This window comes from Oryzias melastigma, linkage group LG2, assembly GCF_002922805.2.
Source record: "Oryzias melastigma strain HK-1 linkage group LG2, ASM292280v2, whole genome shotgun sequence".
Classification (NCBI taxonomy): domain Eukaryota; kingdom Metazoa; phylum Chordata; class Actinopteri; order Beloniformes; family Adrianichthyidae; genus Oryzias; species Oryzias melastigma.
This window is the reverse complement of record NC_050513.1, coordinates 14,883,425-14,904,796: the sequence shown is the minus strand read 5'-3', so window position 1 is coordinate 14,904,796 and position 21,372 is coordinate 14,883,425. Positions and strand designations below refer to the sequence as shown.

General features: G+C 40.3%; 1 protein-coding gene across 5 annotated transcripts in view; it reads right to left on the bottom strand.

Annotated features, from left to right (window-relative positions):
- LOC112156628 (NACHT, LRR and PYD domains-containing protein 12-like) overlaps positions 1-21,372 on the bottom strand; it is a 68,469-nt gene that overhangs the window by 20,461 nt on the left and 26,636 nt on the right. For all 5 annotated transcript variants that reach the window (XM_036214541.1, XM_036214544.1, XM_036214543.1 and 2 more), the window contains 10 exons: positions 17,195-17,273; positions 16,835-17,033; positions 14,895-16,692; positions 14,625-14,798; positions 8,998-9,171; positions 7,654-7,827; positions 6,724-6,897; positions 4,466-4,639; positions 2,643-2,816; positions 1,326-1,499 (listed from right to left, as the gene is read on the bottom strand). In XM_036214541.1, coding sequence (XP_036070434.1) covers positions 1,326-1,499; positions 2,643-2,816; positions 4,466-4,639; positions 6,724-6,897; positions 7,654-7,827; positions 8,998-9,171; positions 14,625-14,798; positions 14,895-16,692; positions 16,835-17,033; positions 17,195-17,273 — 3,294 coding nt within the window. The remainder of the gene's footprint in view (positions 1-1,325; positions 1,500-2,642; positions 2,817-4,465; positions 4,640-6,723; positions 6,898-7,653; positions 7,828-8,997; positions 9,172-14,624; positions 14,799-14,894; positions 16,693-16,834; positions 17,034-17,194; positions 17,274-21,372) is intronic.

The following is a 21,372-nucleotide window of genomic DNA, read 5'->3' as shown; positions in this document are numbered from 1 at the left end:
CGGCCTACTTTCGCGAGGAGAGGAAGTAATGCATTTCCAATGGGGGACCTCAGTGCTCGATCTGTCCATTGTTTTTACAGTCTATGCTTCATACCGAGAAGCGCATTTATTTCGAAAAGTCTTTCCATTACAGTTTTGCGAAAAATGTCCATTTCCTCCTCTAAGCACAAAACTTTTTTTTCAAAAAATGCCAGTTTTTTTTTCCAAACTGTGGTGTTTCCTTTAGGAGAATTTATTATCCAAATTCCAATTTGCGATATTTCAGAGTTAATGGAAATGGGAGTATTGATTATCTCGTTAAGGAGAAAACGATTTAAAAAAAGAAAAATACTGGGACAGGCCGTTTTTGGCTTCAGAAATAATGAACATCTATTTTTAAGATATTTTAATTTTTAATTCTTTATAAAGGCAGGTGTGATTTAAAAAAAATTGCATTACAATAAAATAAAATTTCGAGCAGCTCACAAGTGAGTTGTGCTATTTTTAGAAGAGACCTGCGGGCGACTGATGAGGTGCTTGCGGGCGACCTGGCGCCCGCGGGCGACGTGTTGGTGACCCCTGATCTAAACTAACTAACGTTGAATGAGTCTTATTTGTTTTTATGTGGTTCAAAATATACAATATTCTTCTGATATTATCAGTTGTTTGTCTATTTTGAATAAAACCATTTTGATCTAAATTAATAAGATTTTGCAGTATCTTGTCCAATCTCCATGCTAGAATAGAAGTAAACAATTTGTAGTGTGTTGAGAACACTGATTGGTCTGTAATTCCCAGATTCCTGTCAATCTTTCCCTTCCTTTGGAATGACTGTGATTGTAGCTTCCCTCCAAGAAGGGGGGATTTCTCTGTTTTGAATAATATAATTAAATGTCTTCAATAGAAGGGGGACTAGCTCTAATTCACACAATGATACCACTGGGCATTAAACCCATCCGGGCAGACTGCTTTTTCTGGTTTTAGCTTGGAGAGAGCTGCTTTATTTCCTTCTCTAAAATTGGTAGTGTTAGATTTACGTTTTGAATATCTGATACTGAAGGAAGATTCAGGTAGTTAATAGAGATAAAGAATAAAGAATCACACAACAATATAGGGTCGGAGTCATCTGGACCCCAAAGATAGCCGATTTTAATCTGTCCTGCCTAGCTAAATAAAAGTTAAACAAAATAAAAAGGGGGACAAAAAAGAAAAATGTATCAATCAGTTGCTCAATCAGCTGCTCAACTGCTATTATGGACAGAGAAACGACATATTTCAACTATAACATTAGAAAGTTCTTCACCTATTCCTTCTCATTTTTCAGAGAGTTCAGCTCATTTACTGACCTCAGAGTCTGCAGTCTGCAGTCTGGAATCTCCAGAAAACCACGCAGATGAAGAAATCCTGAATCCTGCAGGTTGTTCCCACTCAGGTCCAAATCCCTCAGATTGGACGGGTTGCTCTTCAGAGCTGAGCCCAGAGCATCACAGCTGATCTCTAACAAACTGCATTTCTTCAACCTGGAAGCAAACAGCAAAGTGTGTTCAGAAGCAGTGATGACAGCTGACGATACAGCTTGGTTTGGGAGTTTTGAGGAGCTTTCAGCAGCAGGAATGAAAGGAAAACATCTCCAGGTCAACAATCAGCTCACAAAAAGTTTGTGGTAATATTGCTTTTAGTGCTGCAGTGCTGTGCCCTGCAGTTTTGGTTGTCAGTTTTTTTTTTTTTTTTTTTTGTAATTTTTTTCTTGCTGTTGTTGTTTTCTGCTCCCCATAAAATGTTCAGTGTAGTTAATCATTTAGGTGTGGGAGCTGAAAAAATTTATTTATTTTCCATTTTTGCTTATCTTTTTTCTTTTGCTAAAGTTACTTTCTTACGCAGGGCTACAAGATGGCAAGGAAGTAGCTGCCACTCCAGCAAAACTCAAAAGAGGAGAGTACAATATTCACCTTTGCCCACACAAAAACAGGAACTGCTTTACTGTAGTTCAAAAAATAAAACTAAAACAATGCACAGTTGTTTACATTGAAAGGACAATTATATTAAATTTTGTATTTATAGCTTTTTTTATTCATTCATCCATTCAGATGAATGTTTTTTTTCAGTTTGGGGTTTATTAGTTCTGTCAGTCGTTAGAGTGAAAATACTGGAAATTACTGTTGCATGAATAAAAATCTGTTCATGCTGGATATTGGAACAGGTGTTTTTCTTTGTTTTGTACAGATGATGATGCTTTTTTGCTAGTTAGCGATAAACCTAACATTATATGTATTCCGTGTGCTGTTGTCACATTTAGTATCTCAACTTTATTTAACATTTACCCGAATTCAAAAATTCAGGTGTAAAGGAGTTAAAAAATCATCAATAAAAGCCTCCTTAAGGTTTAAAAATAGCACATCAGTATACGGACTCACGTTTTCTTAGTGTTAACAATAATAAAACTGTTTAAAATACATGTTTTTGATCCAATCATTGGAAATTGCCTTCCATTCTATTGTTCCCATCTTTCCAAAGACTTTTCTCTCCAATCAATTTGATTTATGAATAGAATATGAAACTATCAGTTGTTTTCACAAACATCTGTAGACAGAAAATCTTTGAGTGAAATATCAAAGTTCTGATTTTTTCTTCTCATTTATGGGAAGTTCAGATTATTCATTGACCTCAGAGTCTGCAGTCTGCAGTGTGGACTCTCGAGAAAACCACGCAGATGGTTGAATCCTGAATCTGTCAGGTTGTTCATGCTCAGGTCCAGTTCTTTCAGATTGTACGGGTTGGATGTCAGAGCTGATCCTAGAACTTCACAGCTGATCCCTGAGAAACTGCACTTCTCCAACCTGAAAGCAGAGAATCACCATTTAGAAGATACAGAGGAATAATAGGAGAAAGTCTAGTGGTAACATGAGACTAAAACAGAACTTTTTTTTTCCTATTTCCACTCACCATGTTTGGAGGGAAATGAATATTGTATACCACTCCAAGAATACTCTATTGGGACAAGACGACTACAATGTATTAACCTTAGAATACTTTCACTATAAAAAGTTCCACAACCACTTTTGCAAGTTAATTTTTACCCAATATAATATACACAAAATAAAAAGTATTTATGACAAAAAAAAGTTCAAAATATGATAACACAAGATAAATTAGGGGTTATTTTTTATTTTTAACTCTGGTTTATGCAACAGAGTGGAAAATAAATCCATATGAAGATTTAAAAAACATGCTTGAAAATGGCTAAAAAAAATGAGGGATTTGAGGAGAAAAAAATCCTAAAAAAAAAAAAAGATACTAGAGACGTGATCTTTGGTCCACCCACTCCTGAGACACGTGAGACTTTACTCAGAGACCATAACACTCAGAAAAATGCAACATAGAGAAATTCATGTGAATATTTTTCCTGAGGTGAAAATCCTGCAGCGATAGTGCTCTAGGGTTACAGAGAGCATGACCTGGGCCATGTATTGCTAGATTTCTGAGAGCAACGTCCTTCCCTCATTGAATTTGTTCCTGGATCTTTCAACATGACAGTAACCCAAAGCATACTGCCATGATAACAAAGGAATGGCTTTGTAAGAAGCATATCAAGCTTCTGGAAAGGACTAGCCAGTTTCTAGACCTCAATGCAATGAAAAGAAATAAAAATAAAACAGAACTGGGGGATGCACGGTGGCGCAGGTTTTATTTTTATTTTTTTTTAATCCTTCTTATTGTTCCCAATTTTACAACAAAAAAAACGATTTTTTTTTTTGGAAATATAAATGAAAACAAGGTCATCTGTCTTAAATTTAAAATCTTGGTTTGATTTCAAGGGCTGCACGGTGGCGCAGTGGTTAGCGCTCTTGCCTCACAGCGAGAAGGCCCCGGTTTGAATCCCAGCTGGGACCTTTCTGTGTGGAGTTTGCATGTTCTCCCCGTGCATGCGTGGGTTTTCACCGGGGACTCCGGCTTCCTCCCACCATCCAAAAACATGCATCATAGGTTGATTGGTGACTCTAAATTGCCCCTAGGTGTGAATGTGAGAATGAATGTGTGTGTGATTGAGGCCCTGTGACAGACTGGCGACCTGTCCAGGGTGTACCCCGCCTTCGCCCTTCAGCAGCCGGGTTAGGCTCCGGCACCCCCGTGACCCCGACAGGGACAAAGCGGTCAAGAAAATGGATGGATGGATGGGTGGTTTGATTTCAATAATTTCTAGATTTCCTTGAAGTAGTTTTGTTGTAAAGCAGGAGTAAGAAGTAAAGAAAATAGCTACTGGAAACTTTCTTTCCTGTCTCCTTTTGTTCTTTTCATTGATCTCGTTGAAAAATGCCATGAGGTGGAGGAAAGTTTGTACAGAAATTCACCAGACAGCTGCTCAGCTGTGATCCAGTTTTGCAGCAATGAAATGACGCAGGTTCAGAAAATCTTTCAGAGGAGCTTTAGAAAGTCCTTCACCTGATACTATGTTTTCATTCTTGAGAGATTTAGCTCATTTACTGACCTCAGAGTTTGCAGTCTGCAGTCTGGACTCTCCAGAAAACCACGCAGATGAAGAAATCCTGAATCCTGGAGGTTGTTCCCGCTCAGATCCAGATCTGTCAGATTGGACGGGTTGGACTTCAGTGCTGAGCCCAGATTTTCCCAGCTGATCTCTGACAAACTGCAATTCTTCAACCTGAATGCAGACAGAAAAGTTTGTGCAATTAGTGTGAAGTAGGTTCTTCTGAACTTAAACTGGCAGCAAGGAAGGACTTCCTGAATTCTGCTGAATACAATACGAAGCTTGTAGAGTCAGCCATCTGACTGACTCTAACCTGGAGGACGTCTGCCAAAGCTCCAAAGTGACAATAAAAAAAACTGTCTTTGTAAGGATATCAGGACGTTTCTATCGCAGCTCAGAAGAGCTGCAGGTCCAGCTGAACCAAATGCTTTCATGGACTGCTGTGGTTGTTCTAGTATGAAGCAGGAAGGAGAATCCATGTCGTGAGTGGAGAGTGTGCGACTCTGGTAGCTCCAGATCTGCCTCTCCAGGTTTATTTATTCATTTCTCTTCACCAAAACTCTACTTTCCCTGTTTTTTTTTTCTTTCTAGTTTGCACTCACACTATTATGATAACATGTTCGGGTCTTTTCTTATAGGCCCACTCCAATGAAAATTGTGTTTTTGGAGTTTTTTTTTTTTTTTTTTTTCATTTTCTTGCAGCATTTCCCCCATAATAGAGGACGTATATGAAAGAATGTGATGTTAAAATTGTGTTGGAGTACTTTTGTCAAATTGTGTTGGATCAAGAGTAGATCAAAAACAGTGATGGTTGGCCAAAGTCTCTCTTCTTTAATATCATACCAATGCATCCACTTGCAGACAAATAGACCTAACGTTCTTTTTTTCCTAGTCAGAGCTGCCATTTGGCTCAAAACTGTACAGCTGGATCACTCTCCTCGTTTTTTTTTTTTTTTTTGCAACACTAATGTTAGCTTGGGCTTGCTAGTGGTAGAGAGTGTAAACAAAGTATTGATGGGAAATAATAGACCTAATTTCTGGACTGACAGTCCTGGCCACAAACCTGAATCCTATTTGTAACCAGCTCCTGCTGCACTTTAGAAAATATGTCTTACAAAACTGGCACCGGTTTTTTAATTATGGTAGTCATTTTGGCTAATATCTACACAATCAGGGTCACAAGAACATGGGAATGATTTCAAAATAGAAAAATATATATATAGTTGGAGAGGGACTTAAAAGTTTTTTTTTTTTCTGCAGCACAGACTAACGGGAAAACTGATTGTGTGATCTCCTGAGAGCCTCCATGGAGAACACCCTTTGCTAAGTTGACTTATGGAAAAGTTGAGTTTGCTGCAGAAGCAGAGAGCTTGTGTTTGCATGAAGAGCTGAGAGAGAAGCAGCAAACAGTCATGAACATTGTCATTCAGATTTTTGCATCACCAAACCCGACTGATCGACTTTAAGCTGCATTCACATCGAACGCGATTCGTGCGGCAGAAGCGTCCATCTCCAATGTTTATCAATGGTCCAGACGCGCTCTGAGGTGAATTGAAGCCCTGCGGCGAAGGTCTGCCAGCAGCTCAATTTGAATTGGGTGGCACAGCTAAAATGTAAATATCTGAAGTTTGACAGGTCGCTGCGTCGCATCAGCTTATCAGAAACTCAGCTTTGGGCACGTGACTTTTCCAGTGACTCGATCAGCGGGTAGAATACTATCCAATACAAGCATTTATGTCCTGTCACAGCGCGGGGGATCTCTGGTTGCAGGCGGACAGCCTCCCGGACCAGCGAGGCTCACCTGCTCCACACGCCGAGAGAGAGAAAGCCACTGCGGGATTGCTGACTAAGGAGCGTGGGGCAGGAAGTCAGATATTCACACTTATCTCCTGCTGTCAGATCATTCAGTGTAAAGGCTTAAGCTTTCATGGGAGAAGCCTCAGATAAAAGAATATTTCCTATTTCAATCAATCAGATTTCTTGCAGGTAGATCTGCTATAAAGCGTGAGAGAGAAGTAAAGAGCGATAAAAACACTACAGACATTAGTGTGGTGGAAACCTTCCCACCCGTCTTCTTTTCCTTTTGTCTTTGACCGTGTTGAAAAATGTCAAGAGGTAAAGGCACGTATTCCAAGCAGTAATTTGACTTTGTAATAGTGAAATGACACATGCTCAGAAAATCTTCTAAAGAAGCATCAGAAATTTCTCCACCTGATAAATTCCTCTCATTCTTCAGGGAGTTCTTCTTATTTACTGACCTCAGAGTCTGCAGTCTACAGTTTGAACTCTCCAGAAAACCACGCAGATGAAGAAATCCTGAATCCAGGAGGTTGTTCTGGCTCAGGTCCAGTTCTGTCAGATTATATGAGTTGGACTTCAGAGCTGTGCCCAGAGCTTTACAGCTGATCTTTGACAAACTGCAGTTCTTTAACCTAAAAACAGACAAAAAAGTGTGTTCAGGAGCAGTGATGGCAGCTAGAATTCCTGCTCGGTTTGGGCTAAGAGTAGCTTTCAGCAGCAGAACTGAACTGGAAACAGCTAAGTTGTTTCTGAATCAAAGCATGCCTGATTTTACTATAGAAGTAATTAACATAAGAGGTTTTCAACTAAAAGTGAACATGTGAACTTTAAGAACAAGTATTTAAAATGAATTAATCTGTCTTCAAGAGTCAGTTTGAACCTGCAGCTCCCTTAATATATGATACATATTTCCACATTACATCTGTATGTTTCTCTATGATTCAGTGATTATTGGGGGAACAAATACCTTCAAGAACTATTAAACATTTAAAAGAAATATTCCATGAAGTCTGAATTGATAAGCTCAGACAGGGCAGGCCCTGGGCATAGGCAACCTATGCGTTTGCCTAAGGGGCCAACTGCTGAGGGGGCGCCTAATAATAAATGATTATAAATTATAGTTTTTAAATCACAACAATTGTTCTGAATATGTTTGAATTATCTGAAGACTTGAAAAATTCTAGCAATCAGACAGTAAGATTTACAAGATTACTTAAAAGAGACTCAATCATAATACAATAATTTAAAATAATGCAGAAAACATGAAACAATTATAAGTTGTTTTTTTAGACCTAACTGTAGACATAAACTCTTCCACTGAAACGTCAGAAAGTTCTTCACCTGATACAATCTTTTCATCCTTTATGGAGTTCATCTTATTTACTGACCTCAGAATCCTCAGTTTCCTTTCTGGACTGTTCAGAAAATCACGCAGATGAAGAAATCCAGAATCCAGCAGGTTGTTTTCACTCAGGTCTATTTCCATTAGGTTAGACGGGTTGGACCTCAGTACTGATCCAAGAACTTCACAGCTGATCTCTGACAAACTGCATTTCTCCAACCTAAAAGCAGACCGAAAAATGTGTGTGAGAGGTGTAGTTTGGGTCAAGAGTCTTCAGGGGATCAATGTTCAGCTCAGCATCTCTGTGGATGAATCTATTAACAAATTGCAGAGTTCTGTTAGTTCTCCTGTCAGAACTGACATGCAGAACTGGTGTCATTGTAAAGGCTCCTTTGTTGATAAAAGATCTCATGATTGGCATTACTGCTCTTTTATTTCTTTGGATGCAGGCCTAGTAGAAAATCCAAAAAAGGTACTCATTAAAAAGTTTATCTGACAGAGTTGAAGTGGGAGTTGAAAAACATTCTTAAGTACTGATTAACTGATCTCAGTCTATAGACAAGTAGTTTCCTTGTACCTCTTTCCCATGCAGTGCTCACCATTGCTACCAGCGGGTTGGAATATGAAACTACCACTAACCTGCTACTTATTGACTGTGGCGATGCCATTTTATGGGGTCCAGATGACCCTACTCTTACATTGATGTGTCATCCCTCCTATGACAAAGCTGGACAGAATTTTTTTCTGCCATGGACATCAGTGAAGATGAAAAAAATCTTTGAAAGAAAAATTCAGCATGCTGTCTTGTGGGACCCAGATGACCACACTTTTCATGTGAGCAGGCCTAGGATAGCACATAGGTTACAAATCTTTCACCTTTATTTTCTGTATAGTTGTATTTGGGGTAAACTTTTTCTTGCACTCATTTCTATAGCTACAACCCAACTATTTTTTGATTGGTTTATCATAAATTTACTTAAGTAAGCAGTATGGTACATGAAAAGTAAGATTTTTTTTTTTTTTTTTACCTAAAGTTACTTGAGCACTCCAAGCTAAGTAAACATAACCTGTTATGAACCACCTCTGTCTGGATATCACCTTTATTCAGTGACCTTTTTTCTTACTATGTGCTGATATTCAGACTTTCTGTAGAACTGAGGTTTACCAGCAAAGAGTATATACAGTATATGCTCAGTCGGGACCTGTCAGGAAAGGTCATGAGGTTAGGATAAGCTTGTGGAGATATTCATCAGATGTCTCCAACAACTCAAAGTTTGCAGCTTTGCAGCAGTGAAATTACACGACCAAAAATGTTTTCTGTGAAACATCAGAAAGTTCTTTATCTGAAACATTCTTCTCATCTTTAATGATGTTCTGCTTCTTTACAGACCTCAGAGTCTGCAGTCTGCAGTCTGGACTCTCCAAAAAAACACGCAGATGAAGAAATCCTGAATCCTGGAGGTTGTTCTCACTCAGATCCAGATATATCAGATTAGACGGGTTGGACGTCAGTACTGAGCCCAGATTTTCACAGCTGATTTTTGATAAACTGCAGTTCTTCATCCTGAAAGCAGAGAATAAAGTGTTCTTAGGAGCAGTGATGACAGCTAGAGTTCCAGCTCGGTTTGGACTCAGAGAAGCTTATTGCAGAAAATCAAGGTAAGTATGGGAATACAATCAAGGTTCAATTGCACACTCACACACACATACACACACAAGTTTGAATCACACACACTTGTAAAACTTAACATGAAGTTGTAGTTTCCGCTTCTCAACAATGGCACAACAACCTGGGGTGAGTCACTTCAACATACTTTTTTGGCCATTGCCTTCATTGTTTTTAGTAGGACATATATCTTATCTTATCAACAATGCATATCAAAAATTGGCCACGTTGAGTAATTATATGCTCAACCGTTTATGAACCAAATGTTACATCTACCCCTTCTGATCTGTGCGTTGAATTCAACCATAGGTAAATACTTGTATAGCGCTTTCTACCCTCCTTCAAGGGCCCAAAGCACTTCACAGTCACAGACCCATTCATGCACTGGTCATGGCTCCGCTGCCAAACATTGGCACCAACTTCCTACCAGAGGCAATTTGAGGTTCAGTGTCTTGCCCAAGGACACTTTGACACAAGGCAGGTAAGGCTGGCAAGGCGGGAACCCGCCCATTTCTGATCAGGAGTCAACCGCCCTACCACTGCACCACGGCCACCCCTAGGACACTCCTACTTGTATTTGTAAGATTATATTTACAACTAAAAACAATGAATGGAATGGTCAAAACACTGCATTAAAGTGGCTCGTCTCAGCTTGGTGTGCCATTGCTGAGAACGGTTCAGAAAGAAACAGAGTCATCTTGATCTCCTGTCCTCTAATTGGTTGATTTTCAACAAGAGTGGCCCACTTTCTGCCTCCCTTACCTCTCTTTCCCACACTCTGACACATGGTTAGTTTTGGTACAAACATTTTGCAGGGAACGTCCCAAAGTCAGAAAGACACCGAGACTCCCAAGGGAGGGTCGCTAGCCCTGTTTTTTTTTTTTTTTTTTTTTAGAATCCTTCCAAAACTCTCAGACAAAGTAAAAAGAAGTCTTTCCTTGTTTCCCTCCACAGTAGTGGTGAATTCTGGCTTTTCTCAGAGATTCAGTTCTTTTTCATTGGTTCACTGTAAACAGCGGCTCTTTCTGCTACCAAATGAATTTTTAGGTTGTTTTCGCTATATTTGATTTATTATCAACTTCTATGTAGCATTATGCACAATATCCATAGCTAATGTAAACATGTTTTTTCCCACATTCTCCCAAGAGGGGCGCTCCCCACCATTTGAGGAACATTGCTCTAGTCAGTCAGTCAATATGTGGTTTGTGCAGTCGTCTGTATCTGCTGTATGGTCCTGGTTATCATTTTATCTATTAATGATTGATTTTTTTTAAATTCATTTTAAGTTACTCAACATAAATTCATTCATTCCTTCATTCATTTTCCAGACCGCTTCTTCCCTTTCGGGGTCGTGGGGGTGCCGGAGCCTAACCCGGCTACTGAAGGGCGAAGGCGGGGTACACCCTGGACAGGTCGCCAGTCTGTCGCAGGGCCTCAATCACACATCCATTCACTCACACATTCACACCTAGGGGCAATTTAGAGTCACCAATTAACCTATGAAGCATGTTTTTGGACGGTGGGAGGAAGCCGGAGTCCCCGGTGAAAACCCACGCATGCACGGGGAGAACAGGCAAGCTCCACACAGAAAGGTCCCAGCCGGGATTCGAACCGGGGCCTTCTCACTGTGAGTCAAGAGCGCTAACCACTGCGCCACCGTGCAGCCCTCAACATAAATGAATTAATTTATTTAACTCATTATTTCATGTTAAAAATAAAGATATTTGAGAACATTGGAATGTTTTATCAGAGCTTTTCTTCTGAAAATCTTGATGTGGCCCAGCCTCACCCAGACTCTGCCTCTAGCAGCCCTTGGCTGAATTGAGTTTGAGACCCCTGCTTTAAACACTCTTTTAAATTTTATTTTAGACATTAAGTCATGGGTGGCAGAAAACTTCTTACAGCTCAACCAGGACAAAACAGAAGTTTTAATCATTGGTCCTGAAGACAAGACAGGATTTTACCAAAGCTCAAAAATTTTAAACCTCCTCACTACATAAGAAACCTGGGCATGCATTTGATTCGGACTTGAATTTTATCCCTCACATTAAAAGTGTTGTTAAGACTGGATTTCATCATCTCTAAAACATTGCTGGAGTCCACCCATTCCTCTCTTTTGCCAGCACAGAGGTGCAGATGCATGCTTTTGTTTCTAGTTGTTTAGATTATTGTAATGCCCTGCTCTCTGGTTTACCTAAAAAATCTCTTTCAAATTTACAATTATTACAGAGCTTAGCAGCACGAGTTCTGATGAGGACCAGGGGGCGGGAGCACATAACATCACGCTCACTGTGCATTTCAGGATTTATTCTAATATTCTTTTAATGGCTATAAATGTTTTAACGGTTTTGGGCCTTCTTATTTAAATGATCTTCTTTTGAAGCATGAACTCTTGTGGACCCTGAGGTCCTCCAGGTTTGTCTTTTGGCATTTTGAGCCCTCCTTAATGTATTTCTGGTATAACCTGTTTTCTCCTCATTTTACTGAGCTGGATTACCCTGAATAAAAGACCAAGAGCTGTTAATGGTTTTCTTTCAGGGATTTCAGTGGAGCTGGTGTCCAGTGCTGAGGAAGCTGGGAGCACGTATGAGCATAGCTGGAGATCATTACCGAGGTATCTTCATCTGGAGAGGACTGTTTTCTACAGACGTGATGCTGAGCAGCAACATGGACAGACTTTACCTGGCATGACTCTTGTTGGTATTGAAGGTAACCACAAACACAGAGTTTTCCCAGATGCATTGCTTCATCCAATAAATGTTACTGACAGGTATGCTGAGTCAATGCTTATTATAAATGTAACATTTAACTGAATGCATTAAGAAGCCCATGAAGTAAACCTCCTAACTGTATCTTTGCTTCTGTTGAAAGACGTTTTCATGTTAAGTAATTGTTGTTGTAATGGTTGTTGTAATACATATACCACATCGCCATGAAATAATTTGGTTTATTTTCAGATCTATTATTACAATGCTCATGTTAGCATTCAGTTTTTATGCGAGAAATTACGAAAAACCAAATCGAACACCCGTTATCCGTTTTTGCTTAACAAGTATAAACACCAGTCAGAAGTTCATCGCAGTTATAGTGGAGAGTCGCAATCAAATCCAGCCAACATTAGTATGAACGAGACCTCGAGATTGTGGATGCAACATGTCACGATGCAACACGAATTGCTTGGAAGCATAAACCAACCTTTACTGGGGCAGCTGGAGTCCTGCACTGCAGCTTCACAGCTGTGGAGTGGACTCCATTGCTTTTCCGGTCTGGGTGAGCACTGTGGCAATGTTCCTGTGACCGAGCTGGCCCCCTGGTATGATAGAATCCCCAATACTGTTTCTTCACAGTAGGGCCAAGCCTTAAGTTTATTTTACAATTTTCATTTAGAAGTTATATTTATTACATGTTGCTCTTAAGCAAAAAGAAAAAAAGATCATTTATTCCAAATATGCTCATCTAGCTGGAAATGGCAGCTCATTTTATTTTGGCATGACAAACATACAAAAAATAAAACAAAATAAAATAATAATTGCAACCATAACATGAGGTAAAATACAGATTTTAAACCTAGGGGGTAACCAAACCCTAAATCAACTTATTTTTGGCTGTTTACATCTATAAATGGGGCTTTTAAAGTACTGCCTGTTGGTTGTTGCCAAATTTTTGACAAATTAAAGGTGTGATGTCATCATGTTCTGAGCTCCAGTATAAAGCACCTACTATCTTTGACTCTGTTAGGGTCAGTTGTTAGCTTTAGCATGGCTCATAGCCAGGTGTATTGGCTTCAGTTATGAAAAATCTACTGGCTTACAGAAACTTCCTGGTGGACTTGGAAGTTAGGGAACAGAGATTGAGTACACTTGGTATTATATCCAGGAAACTCTGTCCTGGTGATGGATTTAATGAACGTTTCACTCTGGATTAGTTGGTTCTTAACACGTTAGCTTTTATGCTAGCGCCATTTTACCACTCTCAGACTCTGGTCTCCTTCGGACCTGCAGCCCCGCCGTCGGGCATTACAAATGCAGCATCTTGAGTATTTCTATATTTTACTGGATTGGCCCTTGCCCTTTTCGCTGCTATAGACAGAGACGTGCACGTACGGGCGCCATTGCTATGCATTGAATGGGGTCAACAGAACGCAGTTGTTTTAATGTAAGACATACATCAACCACAAAAATCAGGCTAGCTCCCTCATTTCTTAACCTATTTCCAGAAAACATGGCTCAAATTAAAGCTTAGAAAACGATTGATGCTGTTCTATATTTATTTTTTTTATTATTTGTAAAAACTAAGCTGTAAATAGTGCAAGAACCGCACCTTCTACTGTTAAAGGTAACACACTGCTGTCAAATGAACAGATTTTGCCTTTGTACCAGAATATACAGAACTGAGCTTTTAAATGCTTATTACCCAAACCCAGAAAGAAGGGGGAGTGATGAAGTTCAATGGCATGAGTGGCTGATAAACTTGACAAAGTAAAGTAACAAAGCCCATTTCTTATTAAAAACACCTCAAAGTGCTGTTCAAAGAACAAATAATTGTAATATTAAAACACTTTCTAACACATACAAGAAAAAGAAAAATTGGATATGCAAAAACTTGTAAAAATCTACCATCATGAAAGAGAAAAAATACATTTTTTTTTATTTTTGCATTGAAGTTCTGTTCAGGCAAGTTCTGTGGAGAAACTTGCATCACTTTGTGGAGTACCACTTTCCATTTTTTTTTTATTTAACATAACAAAGACAACCCACTCTACATATTGAGAAAATATGTATATAATACATAACCTAACTCTGTCATAGATCTAATTATTATATCTAAGCCACACCTTCGCAGTTCAGTCTGGCTCCACTAGCCCTGCCCCCTTTTGGCATTTTTCAAATCCTTGCTGAGAATGGAATCAGATCCAACTGCCCTATTTGGTTACCCTTTAACTAGGATGTGTTTAGCTTCAATGCACTACAGATCTGAAATAGACTTCCAGAAAACCTTAGATCAGCTGAAACACCCAATCAAGGTTAAAGACTCACCTGTTCTCAGTTGCATTTGATTAATATGTATTCAAAAGTTTATGTCCGCACTGTTTATCTATGCTTGTTTTAAATTAAAATCTTTGTACTTTCTTTCAATCACATTTTTACTATTTTTTTATTGTTTTTTTAAATTGTTTTATGTAAAGCACTTTGAATTGTCTCTGTACATGAAATGTGCTATACAAATAAACTTGCCTTGCCTATCCTGCTTTTGTGCAACTCTGTATCTCTGCTGTTCCCCCTTTACCAATGTCTATCTGACACTTTTTCGAAATCACAGAAAACCCGAAAAAAAGTTGAATCAAACCTGACCTGAGAGTCTCCAGTTCACAATATGGACTCCCCAGGCCAGCAGACAGAAGCTTAATTCCTGAATCTTGCCATTTGTTGTCACTAAGGTCCAAATCTCTAAGCCTGGAGGACTTAGAGCTGAGAACTGAGGACAGAGCTGCACAGCTTCTCTCTGACAGGTCACAGTCACTCAGTCTGAAGAAAACAAGGTAAGACAGAAATTATTTAATCTATCATTTTCCCAGTGAAATTCCTTTGTCCACTAAATGTGATTTTTATGAAAGTTCTTACATAGCTTTGTTGGAGGCTTTGATCACTGGCAGCAGCCTCAAAAGAGCCTCCTCTGAAGCAGAGTATTTCTTCAGGTCAAACACCTCTAGTACTTCCTCTGATGACAGTAAGATGAAGACCAGAGCTGACCACTGAGCAGGAGACAGTTCATCTGTGGAGAGACGTCCTGAACTCAGGAACTGTTGGATCTCCTCCACTAGAGAACCATCATTCAGTTCATTCAGACAGTGGAACAGGTTGATGCTTTTCTCTGCAGATAGATCCTCACTGATCTTCTCCTTGATGTACTGGACTGTTTTCTGGTTTGTGTGTGAGCTACTTCCTGTCTGTGTCAACAGACCTCGTAGGAGATTCTGATTGGTCTGCAGTGAAAGACCCAGGAGGAAGCGGAGGAACAAGTCCAGGTGTCCATTTGAACTCTGTAGGGCCTTGTTCACAGCACTCTGGTAGAACTGGGCTGAATTATTCTCAAAAAAGGACAACAACCAATACATTTTTTGTTTTTTTCCCATGAGGTTGACTCCAGAGTTGATGAAGGTCAGGTGGACATGAAGAGCAGCCAGAAACTCCTGAACACTCAGATGAATGAAGCAGAACACCTTGTTCTGGTACAGTCCTCTCTCCTCTCTAAAGATCTGTGTGAACACTCCTGAGTACACTGAGGCTGCTCTGATATCGATGCCACACTCTGTCAGGTCGGATTCATAGAAGATCAGGTTTCCTTCCTCCAGCTGCTCAAAAGCCAGTTTTCCCAGAGACTCCATCATCTTCCTGCTCTCTGGAGTCCAGTGAGGATCTGTCTCAGCTCCTCCATCATACTTGACCTTCTTGACTTTGGCCTGAACCACCAGGAGGTGGATGTACATCTCAGTCAGGCTCTTGGGCAGCTCTCCTCCCTCTCTGCTCTTCAGCAGATCCTCCAGAACTGTAGCAGTGATCCAGCAGAAGACTGGGATGTGACACATGATGTGGAGGCTTCGGGATCTCTTGATGTGGGAGATGATCTGTTTGGCCTGATCTTCATCTCTGAATCTCTTCCTGAAATACTCCTCCTTCTGTGGATCATTGAATCCTCTGACCTCTGTCACCATGTCAACACACTCAGCAGGGATCTGATTGGCTGCTGCAGGTCGTGTGGTTATCCAGAGGCGAGCAGAGGGAAGCAGGTTCCCCCTGATGAGGTTTGTCAGCAGATCACCCACTGAGGTGGACTTTCTAGGGTCAGTTAGGATCTGAGTCTTGCTGAAGTCCAGAGGAAGTCGACACTCATCCAGACCATCAAAGATGAAGATGATCTGGAAGTCTTCAAAGCTACAGATTCCTGCTTCTTTGGTCTCAGGGAAGAAGTGATGAACAAGTTTAACCAAGTTGAACTTCTCCTCTTTCAGCACATTCAGCTCTCTGAAAGTGAATGGAAATATGAAGTGGATGTTCTTGTTGGCTTTGCCTTCAGCCCAGTCCAGAGTGAACTTCTGTGTTAAGACTGTTTTCCCGATGCCAGCCACTCCCTTTGTCATCACGGTTCTGATTGGTTCTTGTCTTCCAGCTGGGAGTTGAAAGAGCTCTTCTTGTCTGATGCTTGTTTCTGCTCTGTCTGCTTTCCTGGATGCTGCTTCAATCTGTGTGACCTCATGTTCTTCATTCAGCTCTCCAGTTCCTCCCTCTGTGATGTAGAGCTCTGTGTAGATCTCATTCAGAAGGGTTGGGTTTCCTGCTTTAGTGATTCCCTCAAACACACATTGGAACTTCTTCTTCACTCCAGATTGAACTTTATGTCGACAAACTTCCTCAGAAAATCCTGAATGAAGACAACAAACAGCGTAAATAAGCTCTCTGCAACCCTGAATGATCAGGATTTGAATCCATGTTGTTCTGTAGGTTGACACATCAGTAAATCTTCATTCATTCAGCAGCTTAAACCTTTAGAGAAATCCTCTTACTGTTCTGCAGTCGATCAGCCAGCTCCTCCTGCTTCATTCTCCTCAGGAAGTTCTCTGTGATCTTCATCAGTGACTCTCTGCTGCTCTTCTGTTCTTCATCTTCACCCTCCAACTCCTCATCATCCTCTCTCTGAATCAGAAGCTTTTCAAACTTCTTCAATTCCTTCTTCACAAAAGTGACAATGTTGTCCTCTAGCAGCTGCAACAGAATTCTAGATGAATGAGCCAATCAGAGTGAAGTCATGGAGCCAAACATCAGCTCCATGTTGGACACACTGACAATCCACTGGTCTACAAAGTGCAGCATGGAGATGACTGTGAACAGAATGATGGAAAAGTAGTTGTTGTTTATGTACAGACCATAAATATGGAGTCCAGCTGTGTTTGATCCTGCTGGACAGATGGACCACTGGGAGTCTCTGAGCTCTGCTGGTCCACTCTGTGGAGAATCATAAACTATTAGATCCATTCTGTCTGTGCTGGTAGGTTTCAAACCAAACTAACTTGAGTCTAGTCAGTTCACCAAGTCTCTGCTGGAATTCCTAAAGAGGGCAGTCACCATTCACTTTAATTGAAAATCACATGGTCTGATTTTTAAAGAACTTATTTACATATTATGATGGAAATTGTGTATTTTGTCACCTGCAAACAAGCAAGATTTGTGGCTCTCATAGACCTGTAATTTCTTCTGTAAAAGGATTATCTGTTCCCCACTTGTCACTTGTTTCAAATTGTTACCTATATAAAAGACATCTGTTCCCAACCTCAGTCGACTACAAACTCAACTATGGCCAGGACCAAAGAGCAGTCAAAGGACAAGAAAAAATTAGTTGTATCTTCAGAATTTGAGTGAAAACCTCCTTCTTTTAAGGATGAAAGGGGTCTTTCAGGGTGACAACAATCCCAAAGACATTGCTCAGGTAAAGGACTGGCTTTGTATGAAGCATTTCTAGGTCCTAGAGTGGCCTAGCCATTCTCCAGAAAATCCATTGAAAATATTTGGAGGAAAGTGAATGTCCATGTTGTCCAGCGACGGCCCCAAAATATCACTTCTCTAGAGGAGATCTGCGTGGAGGGATGGACCAAAAGTCTAGCAACAGCTTGTGAAAACCTTTTGAAGACTAATAGAAAACATTTGACTGCTGTCATTTTCAACAAAGGGTTTATAACAAAGTATTGAGTTGAACTTTTGATATTGACCAAAATTGTTATTTTCCACCATAGTTTTCAAATACATTCAGTAAAAAACAGAAAATATGGTTTTCTGGATTAGGATTACTCATTTTGTCTCTCATAATTGAGGTACATTTATGGTGAAAATTAAAGGCCTATCTCATATTTTTAAGTCGGAGAACTTGTACAGTTGGTGGCTTAATAAATACTTTTTTGCCCCAGTGCCCAACAACACATTTCCTTCTAAAGTTCCGGTGTAACTCTTCTCGCAGCGTGGAGAACCTCTGAAATGTTGACCTTATCGCCAAATTCAATCTCTCCGTGCTCTAGTAAGATTCCTTGCTGATCCCGACCAATAACCAAAACGCTTCCAAGAACAAATCCTTCTCCCAAGACGTTTCCCTGGGAGCCCTTCCTGAAGGTGGTGCAGGAGTACAAATATATTGGTGTTTTAACTGATAACTGACTTACTTTTAAACCTTTTTTGGAAAATCTTTTAAAGAAGATAAAACTTGGGTTGGGTTTCTTTTATCGTAATAGATTTTGCTTCTCTTTTAAAGCAAAAAAGTATCTTATGAACGCAACTTTTCTATCTGCGCTAGATTACGGTGATCTTTTTTATATGAATGCACCTGACTCATGTCTTCAAATGTTGAACAATGTTTATCACTCTTCCTTAGAGTTCATAACCAACTGCAAACCAATAACACACTACTGTGAACTGTACAAGCGATAGGGATGGCCTTCTCTCTCCAGTAGGAGGTAGTACCATTGGTATATTTTTATTTACAAAGCATTAGCTGGATTACTGCCTCCCTACATTTGTGAATTACTTAAACAGAGAAACCTTCCCTCCCACTTCATTCGATCAAATGACCAGTTGTTGTCTGTCCCATTTGCCCGCACAGAGTTTGGGAAGAAAGCTTTTGTTAACGCAGCTCCCTTGTAGTGGAACATTTTACAAAAAGGTCTGAGACTAAATGAACTCCCAACATTACAGGTCTTCAAGGCCAAGATCAAAGAAAAACAAAAATCTAAAGAATGCTGTAATTGTTTCCCCTAATCACCTCTGTTATTTTAATCCATCACATTTTTATGACTCCACATATTTTAGGTTTCTTTGTATTGCTAATATATAACAGTGTTTTAAATGTTTTACTGTCTTAATATTTTAAATATTTTACTGTCTTAATGTTTTGATGTATTTTTAAACAACTGGCTGCCTCTGGCCAGGATCCCCTTGCAAAAGAGGTTTGAAATCTCAATGGGATTATCCTGGTTAAATAAAGGTCAATAATAAATAATTTCCTGCTTTGCTAGAGTGCGGACACACATTGTTTTGCTCCCCCTTCTGCTTTTAATTTTCGCTGATTATTTTCCTTTTTTCTTTTTTTAATCACACCAGCAATAACTTTTCAATACTTTTAAACCATCGGGTTAGATTTATTTTTCTTTTTTACTTTAAACAAAAGGATTTTTTCCTGCATTCCTCTTAAAACATTTTATCTTGAGCACTACGTGTACTTGGCCTTCACGCAGCTGAAGCCTGATATACTGAGCAGCAGCTAACACAAGGCTAACTAGCAGCAAGATGCCTTCCCTTTCCACAAAGGATTACCAAGACCTTCTGGAGAAGATCACAGCGCTGGAAACAAAGGTTCGCCACATAGAAGTGAACGTGGAGGTAAATGGACTCTATGGAAACAACACAACTTTGCCACTACCTCATCTCAGCAGAAAAGAGAAAGGTAACACGCAGCTAAATGGCACAGATTCTACGGAGAGAAAGACAACATCTGTGGACAATAACAAACAATCGAAAGATAATCCTCCCTGGAACCATCTTGGAGCAAAGCCAAAGAATAAGTCCAACAGCTGGAGAATTGGAGGACATGGGAGGACCGACCCCCCGCAGAGAGCTGAAGCCTCTGAGGCTGACTGGCCTTCTCTTCCTACGAGACAGAGGACCTCATCTACTCCCGTACACCGGAGGAAAGAAGGAAAGAAGCCAACCAAGCATGAACGGAGCGGTGATGCTGCAAAACAGATTTGCTCCACTGTCAGATGACCCCGGATTACCCAACGACCATCCACTGGAAAGCAGCACGAGGAGGACCTGTAACCCATCAGAAGGTAAACGGCCAGAAAGAAAGCTGAAGGCTCGGCCTGAGACTGATTGTGTGTGATTCCACTGTAAAAGATGTTCAGTGGTTCTGCAGCACTAAAGTCCTGTGTTTTCCAAACGATATGGTCAGTGACATGCATGAGAGAATACTGCAAACTGTGGCAAAGTATCCGACAGTACAAAACATTGTACCACACACAGGGTCAAATGATGTGTCCAAGCAAAAATCTGAAGTTTTAAAGCAAGACTTCACTGGACTGATAAGAACTGTGAGCTCCATGAATGCAGCTGTCTTTATCAGCGGTCCCATCCCAACTATTCGAGGGGGAGAAGAGAGATTCAGCAGGCTGTTGGCACTGAACAGGTGGTTTTCTATGACATGTGGTGACACAGAAATTCATTTCATCAACAACTTTCACATATTCTGGGAACGCAAACATCTTTTTAAAGAAAATGGATTCAGTTTAAACAAATCAGGAGTTAAACTGTTCTCCTCCAATCTTTTTTACTCCCTGCATCATGCCAAGACTAAGATAAATTTATCTCAGTGTCGAGGCCAGACACAGACTGGATCCACACAAGGAACGGAGCTGCCCCCACTGGAGAAAAACATCAAAAATGGGAAACCTGCCTCCGAGCACCGGAAGAGGAAAAACAACGAGGACGATGGACCCTCCCAAACACCACCAAACCAACAAACTCCTGACGGTTCCCCCTCCCCCTCTTCACCCTCTTCACCCCACCTGAAATTCACTGAGCAGATGATGGAGCGAGTCGGGATTGGGCTTCGATCTACCCCTCTGGCCAATCCATTTTTGTCCCCCATAACTCTGTCACCAGAACGTTCGAAGGGTCGACGTAAAGCCCCACCCTCTCCTGTACAACATCATATCCTGTCCCTGCAGTCAGATGTTTGATGTGTTGAGGGTCCAGGCTGTGGAAATACCAACAATCATGATGTTCTCCAGAAAAACCTGGGACCCTGTTCTCTAGAAACACACACCGTTTCTGTACTTGTCACTAACAGGAGGAATGTAATCTGCCCAAAATGCAAACAAAGGACTTTAAAAGAGGTAAACATTTCCTCTGCGCATTTCCAGAAACAAAAGGTAAATGAAAATATTATTACTCCTAGACCTCTCAAGTTGGCATTTTTAAATGTCAGGTCTTTAGCAGGAAAAACATTTTTAATTAATGATTTTATCACTGAGAACAAAGTTGATTTTATGTTTTTAGTTGA